The sequence below is a fragment of the Brachyistius frenatus genome, unplaced genomic scaffold (genome assembly GCF_029030835.1).
Source record: "Brachyistius frenatus isolate BFR_SWC_R1_liver_20210118 unplaced genomic scaffold, ASM2903083v1 Contig_307, whole genome shotgun sequence".
Taxonomy (NCBI): Eukaryota; Metazoa; Chordata; class Actinopteri; family Embiotocidae; genus Brachyistius; species Brachyistius frenatus.
The window spans coordinates 102,766-115,063 of record NW_027210906.1 but is presented as its reverse complement, the minus strand read 5'-3'; the positions used below and the strand labels follow the sequence as shown (position 1 = coordinate 115,063).

At 39.9% G+C, this 12,298-nt stretch overlaps 1 protein-coding gene across 1 annotated transcript in view; it reads right to left on the bottom strand.

The window, feature by feature from the left end:
• Positions 1-12,037, bottom strand: part of nbas (NBAS subunit of NRZ tethering complex) — a 153,597-nt gene extending 141,560 nt beyond the window's left edge. The window contains exons 1-7 of the mRNA XM_069722866.1: positions 11,910-12,037; positions 11,520-11,571; positions 9,774-9,810; positions 7,658-7,733; positions 6,079-6,128; positions 4,942-4,985; positions 718-851 (exon numbers count right to left, since the gene is read on the bottom strand). Coding sequence (XP_069578967.1) covers positions 718-851; positions 4,942-4,985; positions 6,079-6,128; positions 7,658-7,733; positions 9,774-9,810; positions 11,520-11,571; positions 11,910-12,002 — 486 coding nt within the window. The 5' untranslated portion in view covers positions 12,003-12,037. The remainder of the gene's footprint in view (positions 1-717; positions 852-4,941; positions 4,986-6,078; positions 6,129-7,657; positions 7,734-9,773; positions 9,811-11,519; positions 11,572-11,909) is intronic.
• Between the last annotated feature and the right edge of the window lie 261 nt (positions 12,038-12,298).

Sequence of the window (12,298 nt, the reverse complement as noted above, 5' to 3'; positions counted from 1 at the left end):
AGATACTTTTGGACAATCATTTGTATTTTCTATGTACAGCAGTATTTTCACACTGCAGAACTACTACTTTTACTACAGTAAAGGATCTCAATATTTATTCTACCACCGGTTGTAACATATTATCATTGAAACCCCAAAAAGAAGCCTGTAATAATAATTATAATAAAATAATGATGATAATAATAATAATAATAATAATAATAATAATAATAATAATAAACATTTTTGTATAGCACCTTTCATACAATAAATCCAGCTTTACATCAAGGAAATTACATTCATAAAAACAGATTTAAAGGAACATCAAAACATGTCAAAATCTAATTTAAAAATGAAATAAAAAAATTTAAAAAAAAAATGCATAGGACAAGATTAAATCAAACACAAGATGACAAATTACTAAAATAAAATAGAGTTAAAATATAGAATAAAGCAAAGTGCATTTTGAACCTGCAGTAGTGCATGAGTGCGGGCAAGTGCAAGAGAGTTTCAGGTGCAGCTATTAAAAGGCTAAAAATATGTTTTACACTTTCTTTTAAAAACATGTACTAAACTAGCTTCTCTGATATCTACAGGTAGTGTGTTCCACAGCTTTGCCTCTATCAAGCAGGGTTCCCATCCACAATCTCTAATCACTTTTGTCTCTAAAGACAAGGCCAGCTTGGAAAGAGGAAGTGTTGTTTGATCGTATCAAAGAGAAGAGATTGGCACGCTTACCGGGGGGATGACAAATAGTTCGCTGCCCATGAGGTCGAAAAGGCGCACCGTGCCAGTGCTGTCGGCGTAGGCCAGCAGCGTGCAGTCATAGCTCCATGCCACCCTTCGCCACTGGGGGTTTGGGTCCTTTGGCACTGTAGCAGATAAACGAAGAAGAAGAAAAAACCCGTTAAATCCAACAGAAACAGAACACAAGACAAAAAGGACAAAAGACTCGAGGAACCGAGGGTTACAAATAAAGTCAGATGAGAAAACTCTGACTAATCCCTGGTGTTACGTTGTGTGCTGATGATGAATACAAATGGGAGACGAAGGATAACGCTAATGCCATACATTAAACCAATAGACCTATCCAATTCATCTATGAAGGATAGCTAGAGTAATATCTCAATAATTGCCTCTCAAGGATGTGCGCACACACTTTCACACGCACGTTCGCAGCGAGAGCGGCAGAAAGGTGGAGTGAGTAAAAGAGAGCCGGGGAGGACAGCTGAGATTATAAATCCAGCTTTTATTGAAGTATAGGCTACTGTTTTAGCAAATCTGCTGGCTCAGCAGTGCTGTGAGTGTAACCATATCGCTGTGATAAAGCACAGCCACGCCTGCTGGCATTTTCTCAAGGCTTCGCTGTCATCCTTCCCTCTGATAGAAGAGCCGGGGGGGCAGTCCAGAGGGCCTCTGATCCCGAGTCTGTTATGAATACCTAATTATATAACAATATATTAAAAACAGTACGAAGGAGGAAATAGGACAGACTTGTACAAACTGAATAGGATATTTCATTAATTCAATTTAAAACCTTCCACTGGAAACAACATTTAGCATAGATGTTTGCATTTGGAGAACAGTGCGAGACACAATATGATACCACGGGTGCTGTGTCAAAGCAATAGAGTTATGAAAAGGAAGTTATGTTTTTGTTGATATCACATAACAGCACAATTGGCTTTTATTGTACTGAATTTCTTGGCTGAGGAGTACTGCCGCAACCCCTGGTGGGCAATACTGCAAACGAATGGAGGCGTTGGATATTGTATGACTAGAATTTTAAATGAAGAACAAAGGGAAAGAAGTGGGAGGCGAGACAGACAAAGAGAGAGGGGGGAATGAGAGGAAGGGAGCTGCTGAGAGAGAGAGAGGGAAAAGAGAGATGAATAATAGCTCCCCAAATTTTAAGGCCTGAGTATCAGAGAGCACCTCAGGATGCAGGCGATTTAACACACCCTTTGAGACTCTCAGCTTAGGAGGAGCAGACAACAACATGGAACTGTTACGAAAGCCAGAGGTACCAAGTGTCTCCTCTGTTCTCTTCTTGTTCTTTTGGCTCTTTTGCTTCGTATTTCAAGCTTTTTTTTTCTTTTTTTCTTTTTTATTTCAGTCTCACACTGCCTCCCTTGCAATCTCGTCTCCCATTATAAATTGTATACTGTATGTTGTTCTGCAGCTGAGAGGGGCTCCATTTCCACATAGATGGCTTTTTTTGAGAGCTGGAAAATTGGATGGAACTGTCCTTTTTTTTCTTTCTTCTTTTTCTTCTTCTTCTTCTTCTTCTCCTATCCCCCTTTAACAAAGGAGGAGGTGGAAGTTGGGGAGATTTACACCCAATGACCCCCCAGAAAAAGCCTTCTATCTATCCAAAGCTTTGCAGATGAATTTATCGGAGTTCAACACTTATGAATTATGTACGGAGGCGGGAGACGACTCCACTGTAACAGAAACAGACATGGAGGGAGGGAGGGAGAGTGGAGGGGCAGAGAGTGATACACAGGTGTGGCTGCACGCGCACCCCCACCCACCCACCCACCCGCACGCACGCACGCACGCACGCACACACACACACACACACACACAGGCGTGTACACAAGTGAAAAGACGATAATGCACACGCCACACGCGCTCCTCCATTAAAAGCAAATGCCATTAAATGCAGGATCACAGCAAAATCCATTAGGACAAATCTCCGTGAAATGAAATGAAGTATAAGAAAAATGAATAAAAAGAAGAAATGAAATGGAATGAAGAAGTGGAGGGAGGCTGGGGTTTACGTGGGCCCAGGGGCTACAGTTATCCACACCATGAGCCATTAGAAACAACGGCCCACAATGACGACGAGCCACAGTAGAACAAATAGAGTGAGAGAGTGAGAGAGTGAGAGACGGGCTGAGAGGGGCCGAGAGAGATGACAGAAATGAAATGAAAAGCATCAAGACATAAGACAATGAGAAGAAGAAAGGCAAGAAGTGATGATAGAAAATACTGACAAAACCCACACAAGTTTCATTCGGGGCTTATTACTAAGACCGTACTTTGTTTTTGGGATGTGTTTGGTTCAGTGTATATGTTTGTGTGTGTGAGTCCAGGAAAATGCAGAAATTTAGAAAGGACACAGCTGCATTTCTTCATTTAAATGTGTCCACAATAGGTGGACTTTTGTTATAATAGCTTCTTTCCAATTTTTTATTCTGGTACAATTTGTTTTTGATTGGAGAAATATAAAACAATCCTGGTGAAGGTCGCTATATTCCAACCCATTATTCTTCCTGGGTCAGATGTATAAGGCACTCTGTACCATAATAAACATATTCTAGTGTTATCAATTGATGTAATAAAGCAATTTTTCTTCAGCAGTGCGACAGGTCACGAGTATCATAATTATGCAGGAAACACGGGAAACAAACAGAGTTGAAAGATGCTGGTTGCTCCACAGAGCTGAGACTAACTGTAAAGTCACGTGAGAATTATGTCACTATAAGAGTACATCAAATTTTATCAGTGCAAATCGATCTCAATATATGTTACTCAGTTCTTCATCATGACTTCGTAGCTCAGAGAAGTTGGGGCCTCCGCATGTTTAGATACAGAGATTTAAACGGCCACGGCGGGCCGTTGTAATAGCTAATCAAGACGATTTATTTTTATCAGTCACTACGAGGCTGTGTTTAATGAGTGGCGGTGTCGGGGATGGAGGTGATTATTTGTGTTGCTGTTCGCAGCCTCTCGCACACATTCCAATTAGCCGCCATGGTCAATATACCTCTTTGAAACAAACTCAAAGCAGATGTGTACAAGCACGCGCACGCAGACACGCTCGCAAACTACCGAGTGAGAGTCAAAGTCAGAAACAGAATGGACTTCTGATCACTGCAGCTACTGAGATGACAGGACGAGGGACACGGCACCGCTGCTCATTCACTCCTCTCCATTATTAACACTCATCACAAAAGCATCAACTGACATCATCACTGACAGTACAGTTGCACAACTCTAATTTAAGCATCTATATAACATTACACATCGTGGGATTGTTTGTAAAGTACACACTCTGGACTCCTTTTTCAATTATATTTCTTCTAATTAGGCAGAGCGGAAATTCAACATCATCTCCTATTACCTTTCAGTGGTTTTGTACGATGACAACACGAAATTCACACTTTAACAATTTTCAAAATGAATTATATTGTGTAAAACAATCTTGGGACATTTCATTGACTTCTATTCTTTGTTGACAGCATATATGAAATCCGAACCTTAACTTAACCTGAATTCACACGTTACTCCAAACCTGAAGCTATAGTGTGGGACTTGTACACTAAAATGAAAGTCTGTAACAGTCAAGCCCTCGCCAAACAAGTTCACACAATGCAGATAAAGCTCATCACCACCAGGTGTATATCTCTCTGCATTTCACTGAGGTTTTACATTTGGTATCTGGTGAGACATTCCCGCACTGGCCAGATGCTCTATGTCTGGCCATAGAGCATCTGGAAAATGTACCAGGAGCTTTTGTCGGCTAAGCTGGCAAATTTGGCCGTACGCTAACTTGAATGGGGATAAAATAGTTAAATGAATCATCACTTTTAATTATTTTTTGTAAATGTTAGCAGACTGAATGGATGAAAAAGACAAAAGTTCCAAGCAGCAGGTTTATTGGGCTTTGCTGCCACGAGTACTAGTCCTGGTGTTTATACCAGAAAAAGTTGCAGTGAGGTCACAGAAATGCACTCACACACACACGTTATCAGAGCCATTCAAAACGAGTGTCTAATACACTCACACACATAGCACGCGTGCGCACACACACACATTGCACTGACTCTACTATCAACAGTAACCACCACATTTATAAAGCAAATGGGGTGCATAGTGAAGAGAGCTGCTGTGATTTAGTGTCGTTTACCATGAACTATGGAAAGTGATTGATGAAACAAGTGGAGAAGGTCTTACCCTGGCACTTCCCAATGACTGAGCCAAAGTCATCTCTCACAGACCTGAGGAGGAAACACACACACAGGGGAAAAATAGAAGTGAAACACAGTGTCATTACCCTGCAGGACAACGACACACATACACACACATACGCACACATACACACACATTCACTGAGCTTCATATGACCTGGCATAAGGTGGGTTGTAAGAGCCACTGATAGCTTGCCAACTAAAGTAGCTCAATGGATCAAGCAGACAAGAGGGAGTAGGCAGTGTTTAGGCAGACACTTAGCAGAGCTCAGAGGATAAGGCCTTGAGCTGACTTAACACCCACTCACACAACTCAACCAATGCCATGAAGTAAAGCTATAAAACACTGTGATTAAACAACAGTCGTAGACACAAGAATAGCCCACAATATCACGCTGAGGCACGACTACTCCTGACTACAAGAGGCTAACGACAACACAATTCTGATCATAGTGGGTGACAGAAACATACTCTGCTTTTACACATTGATCGATGGATGAAAAAGACTTCCAATTACAGAAAGGGTCAAGTGGAATGTGAATGTGCCTCTTGTTAGGCTTTTGGAGAGTAAGACATATTTGTAAACCTGGCTCATGGCTATTGATTTTCATTTCAATGTTGCTCAATTTAAAGCTTTGCAAATGCCAATAGAGCCCACTGCCTAGTGAGTGTATATTCTCTGTGTAAGAGGGAAATTGGATTTGTGTCTGGAAATAATTACAACCATTGTATGTGTATGTATGCTTTGGTCGCTTTCTCTATAACTCACACAGACACAAATAAAAAAAATATTTAAGGAGCACTGTGATTTTCAAACTGTTTGCATTCATTTTATTTTGCCTGCAACAAATTTTTTTTAAATTCAGTCTGAATGACTGTTGATGCTTAAAAAATTGTTTTCATTCTGAAGATGCAAGCTGAGACTGGAACTATTTTTAAAAGGGAGATTTGATGAATTACCCTATTGATTAAAAGGCTCTCTATCCCTCTTGCGCGCGCGCGCGCACACACACACACACACACACACACACACACACACACACACACACACACACACACACACACACACACACACACACACACAAAGATTGCCTCAAACAGTGAGATAGCATTTAGTAATTACCTAATTTCCACACACTGGTCCTGAACCACTGCCAACAGTTTGCCATTACTGTGGAGTAAAACAAGAGATTGGTCAGGACTGAATAGGAAGAAGAATTAAACAGTGCAGTTGAGGGGAGTAAAGGAAAAAGAAGTAAACAAATGTCATTATTAAATTCCCTCTCCTAGCATTGATTAAACATTTAAAAACTCAACAAAATAGAATATTTAAACGTTTTTTCCAAGTATAAAAAAAAAAAAAAAATAAATCCTAAGGCCTTAAAAGGGCTAAGACACCTTTGTTTTTATTTTATATGTGCAGATCTATGACTATACAAGTAGTCCCCACCTCTATCTCCGCCCCCTCCCGTCCCCCTCCCCCAACAAGTTGACAGGATTGTTTCTTAGGTTTGTGATGTATGAAACCCTGGCTGTCTGAATCAGTTTTTTTGAGACTGTAAAATGGGAAATGTTCAGCCTTGGCCTTAACTGCTTTTTTTTGTTCATGTTTTTGTCTTGCTGCATATAAACAAAACACCACATGGACAGGTTAGCAAGGTAGAGATGTGATTTTCATTGGAGGGCGTCCTTAAAGTCCATCAGGGTGAACGGAAAGGACGTTTTTTTGTGCGATTGATCGAGTGCTTGCAGAACAGCAACTAGTATTGGAAAGATGAAAAACAGGAATAAACCTCCTGGTTGGATTGGCTTGAAAAGAGGATTAACAGTAATGATTGGGAGCAAACAGAGCAAAGAAACTTTCAGAGGACATGAAATGAAAGAGAAATATACAAGAAGAGACAGAAGTCAAGCACATCCCACTAATGCTTATCTGCAGCATCATTTGACCACACTTAACACTGTCCTGCACGGCTGAATCGATAGTCAATTAAAAAGCTGCCTTTCTACTTGGTTTGTCTTTTGTAATGAGTACAATTAAATGATTGGTTGAGGGGATACGCAGAGGGAGAGAGGGAAAGGCTTAGTGCATGTCAGCAACAAAGTAGCCCACATTCAGGTATTGATTACAGAGACTGTGTGTGTGTGTGTGTGTGTGTGTGTGTGTGTGTGTGTGTGTGTGTGTGTGTGTGTGTGTGTGTGTGTGTGTGTGTGTGTGTGTGTGTGTGTGTGTGTGTGTGTGTGTGTGTGTGTGTGTGTGTGTGTGTGTGTGTGTGTGTGTGTGTGTGTGTGTGTGTGTGTGTGTGTGTGTGTGTGTGTGTGTGTGTGTGTGTGTGTGTGTGTGTGTGTGTGTGTGTGTGTGTGTGTGTGTGTGTGTGTGTGTGTGTGTGTGTGTGTGTGTGTGTGTGTGTGTGTGTGTGTGTGTGTGTGTGTGTGTGTGTGTGTGTGTGTGTGTGTGTGTGTGTGTGTGTGTGTGTGTGTGTGTGTGTGTGTGTGTGTGTGTGTGTGTGTGTGTGTGTGTGTGTGTGTGTGTGTGTGTGTGTGTGTGTGTGTGTGTGTGTGTGTGTGTGTGTGTGTGTGTGTGTGTGTGTGTGTGTGTGTGTGTGTGTGTGTGTGTGTGTGTGTGTGTGTGTGTGTGTGTGTGTGTGTGTGTGTGTGTGTGTGTGTGTGTGTGTGTGTGTGTGTGTGTGTGTTGTGTGTGTTGCAAGCACCAGCTGCCAGTTGATCTGCTTGTTAGCCAGTCGGATGAGACCAAAAGGCAGAGACGAGCTGGAGGGGCTAAGGTTCACGGGATCAAACAAACAAAACAATTTGAAACAATTAAAAAGAAAACAAACTAAAACAATTTAAAAAGGTTGGTGACTCCTAATCAAGGGCCACAATAAGCAAAGTACCAAAGTAAATATCTTAAATTAAAATTAAACTTTTAAATACAATGTAAATAAAGTATTCTCAATTTAAAAAAATGCTTTCAAAAGAAGTGATTTTAATTAAGTTCCATCTAATATGGAATAATATTAAGTTAAAGTAATTCAAAAAATTAAATCCAACCAACTGAATTTACAATTCAACTACAAAATTTGTAACAATATTTCAGATTTAATGGAAAACTGTTAGCGTGCTACTGAATTTCAAGTAATGAATGCTTAAATATGTTCGTCAGGATCATAATTTTAACAAGAATTATTATTATTCTTAAACTTAGTTTTTAAAATCAGACATTTCACGCAGCTTCATTGTTTCCATTTTTTCTCTATTTCATGACAGTTTTATCATGAATTATAAGTGCAGCTGTCTACAGACAAGATGCCTGCTGTTGGACACAAAGAACCTGCGTTATTATGTTTTTGGGCATCAAGAAAATTGCCAGAAACTTTTGTTTCCCTTCTTTCAACAAATGAAAATATCACAGGATATTGTTATATCAAATATAATCCCTGATCCTTTCTTGTACAGAAAGAAAGGGAGAGCTGCGAGACAAACATGGCTCGAGGAGTTGTTTAATATTTAACCAGGTTATTGATGGTGCTAGCTAACCACCTGCTGCGTGGATAACAGTCTACTGCAGGAGAGATCCAGCCATATGTTAGCATGTTTCATCAGACACTCCAGAGTAGCTCATGAAATCAATATTTTCAGAATGATTCATCTTTAAAAATTCAGAAATATTCATCTTCAATAAAACATTTTTTCAACATTCAATAAGATTTTGGAGCAAATTTGACAAAGTATGGATCAACTAAGCCCAAGACCAGAATCAAATCAAAAATGTATCATTCATACAGTGTAATATTTCACACAGTATAATTTGACTGGGCATGGGCTGTCATTTTCAAATGAAGAAACAACGTGAGAAAGTTCTATGTGACTGAGTAAATTACAATCTCAAGAGTCTGACACGTTAAATTAGATTTCCATAGTCAACGCCGTAGACATGCAGTCACGTCTCTTCATTCATAAAGTAAAATGTGCTGTCGTCAAACATGTAACACTAATAATAATCACTACGAATCACAGCTTCAAGTGGCATCTCAGTTCATTACATTGGAGAAATGATGGCGAGTTGTGTGTAAATTCAATTAAGGAGCATATACAAAATATGGGCCTTTCTCCCTCGGCCTGATCTCGAGAAGGTCATCCATGCTTTCATTTAATCTCGGTTCGATTACTGTAAGTGAGTGTCTTCTCATCACGCCTTCAGATGGTACAAAAACATAGCTGCTGCTCAACTTTTAAAAAAAATACTCAAAGACAAGATTACATCAACCCTGTTTCACCCTCTTTGCGGTTTCCAGTAAGTTTTAGAATTGATTTTAAGATTTTATTGACCACATTTAAAGCCCCATATGGTTCAGTTAGAGGTTAGCTCCCCTCGTCTGAGCGCAGCCTCAGATCCTCAGGCAGTGCTCTGCAGGCTGTTTCTAAATCCCTGCTGAAGACTGAAGGTGAACGAGCTCTTGGACTCGGGAGCTCTGGAACTCTATGTCGGAGAATCTGAGGCTCGCCGGATCGGAGAAGTCTTTTAAATCACTTCTCAAAGATCATATTAATAATTCTAGCACACAGTTTTATTTACAACACATCTTACCCGTTTTGATATTACTGTCGTCGTCTTGTATCTTAATTGTTAGGGATTTCTATTTTATTTGAATACTTCGAATTGCCTGGTTAAAATAATCAGACATTGAAAACACTCCATGTAAAGAACATTTAGAAGTTGTTTAGAAAAGTGCTGTATAAATACAGTTTACAATTATTATTATTATTGAGATACAAGTTACACAGCAATATTTGGTAGGATAATATTGATAAACTTACCTGTACCACAAATAGTGAAGGATCAAGCGGAATGGCCCTGTAAGAAATGTATCACCATTAGTGAGCAGCAAATCAGAGATCGTACCACATCTTTTTGGTTAATTTTGCTTCTTTTTTTTAACTCTTTTTTGTTTCTTTTTCTTTTTTGATGTTGTTGTTACCTGGTGGTATTATAATTATGTTCCTTTGCTCATAGTAGCATTATTGGTGGAGCTGATAGGGATTCATCGTCTTTTAACACAACACACAGGACCAGAGCCCATTTTTCCGGCTCCATCTACTGTAGACTTTAAACAATATTTGTATTTTCTATAAATATACAGACATGCTCAAACTAGTCATGCTAAATAATCTTCACTAAGCAAACTTGCAATACTGTGTGATTTTTTTTTGTGTGTGTGTGTATGGGTTTTCCTATCTTGCATACTGAGCTGTCTGCGAGAGGACGTCCAAAACTACTGTATGTGTTATTTCTGACTGCGTAGTCCTATAACAGTGGATATCACTCATGAGCAAACACACCGAACTTGACGTTTGAATTCTCCTCACTGGATATCAGAGATACACACTGGTTTTTAACAACTTTTACATCTTTTTAACTCATCTACAGTTCAGCTTTACTCCTGAACTTCCCAGGCCTGACTCCAGAAGTTGGAGCGGCTGACTTTCACTTATTGCTCACGTTCACTGAACGGTACGTCCAGTGAATAAATGACTGGACATGCAACGCTCCCTCGCAGTAAAAAGGATCTGAGACAATCTGAGCGACAGCAGCACCACTGAGTCTCTACTCTCTCCTCTCGTACAGTCCAGATAACATTTTAAGTTTGTGTTTATCAGGGGACATCTATTGAAACGGCAACGAACTTTACGGTGTGTCCGTGTGGCTTTGTAAACGTAACCATGTGAGGAATTAGTCCATTGATTATCTTGTGCTAACTCCCGGCTACATGAAGTGTATCCCTGCACGTGAGCTCACAACAAAACTTAGAAGTGAATGGATCGTTTCAGGAAGTGATTCAGTTCGGTCTATTCTCTTGAACAAATATTACATGAACACCACCACACTAATTATTGTTGCCTACAGTATTCATTTTAGAATATATCTTAAACACCTTTATAGAGTTGCAGGCCTAACAGCAACTGGTGACGGTGCTTGCTACCAACTTCACACTGCATTCTGGTGGATGTACATGTTGCAACAACAACTAAAACATATGCAAAGGTTGAAGTGGTGCATGGTAGGTAATAAGGCTGGGCAAGATATCGATACTCTGTTGTACTATGATATTAGACACATTTTTAGGTATTGTAATATTGTGATAGGTATTGTCCTTTCCTGGTATTAAAGGCTTCAATACCGTAAAGTGATGTCATTATCTGAACCTATCGAACTGTTCTAGCTATTCTATGATTTGCCTTTACCCACTTAGGTATAAAATTCACATTACTGAGGATTATCGATCAAAAACCTGATTATATAAATATTCTGTGAAAGCACCAAGAGTCTTTGGTGCAATATCAACATTGAGGTATTTGGGATATAAAAAAAAAAAGTATGATATTTGATTGTGTGCATGTAAGGTGGCTGGAGCTTTAGGGAATGAACACAAACAGTTGGTAACCGTCAAATGCAGGTGTTGAATACAAAAAACAAAAAAAAAACATCTTGTGAAGGGAAGTGCCCACCTTAAACATGCAAAGTATCACAACAAAGGGTACAACAACAACAAAAACAGAACTTACCTGTGACAGCTTTTGCTATCAGAGAGCTGTTGTGCTCCTTGTTGCCTCGCAGCTGTAAATGTTAGAAAGTGACAAGTCAGAGACGAGTTCTTCATCCGGCTCCTTCCACACATCCGAGCTCGCATGACAAAAACCGTCGGTGCAACGAGGGCAACGCCACGAATCATGATTTAAAAACAATCGCGCACTCCACTGCGAGGTGGTGTGAGAGCGTGAAACGTTTGTTATCGGGACAAAACAGCGGTAACTCGTCGTATGTTTGTGCTACGTGGCTTTGCGCGGCTGACCCTATGCAACTGAATATATCCGACTTTCGTTGGTCTTTTTTTTTTTTCGAATAAACGTTACAGCACGGGGCCTATTGTAAGCAAAACTTGATGTTTGACCGACCTGGGTATCCGTCTCTGACGGCCATTCCGTAATCACAAGTAAATCGTATAAAATGTTCTCGTCTTCGCCTTCAATAAGACTTTCTTCTGCCATGTTTATTTGAACCAGCTGTTAGGAAGACTACGGCGAGCAGCATGGGACAAAATACATCCCAGCACCGCGCTGGAGACTTTAACTAAATAACCGATTAAAAGTGGTTTGATAAAGCATGCTATAATTTTGTATTTACATAGAAATATATGCATATGGTACTCGCTTCACAAGCGACGCATTTTTAACTGTGTACGATATTTACGAACTGTTTTAACGAACCGGAACTAATATTATTTAGCTACTGGAACAGTCCATTAAACGAGTTGCACCGAGCCGCAAACTCTGGACACGTTACA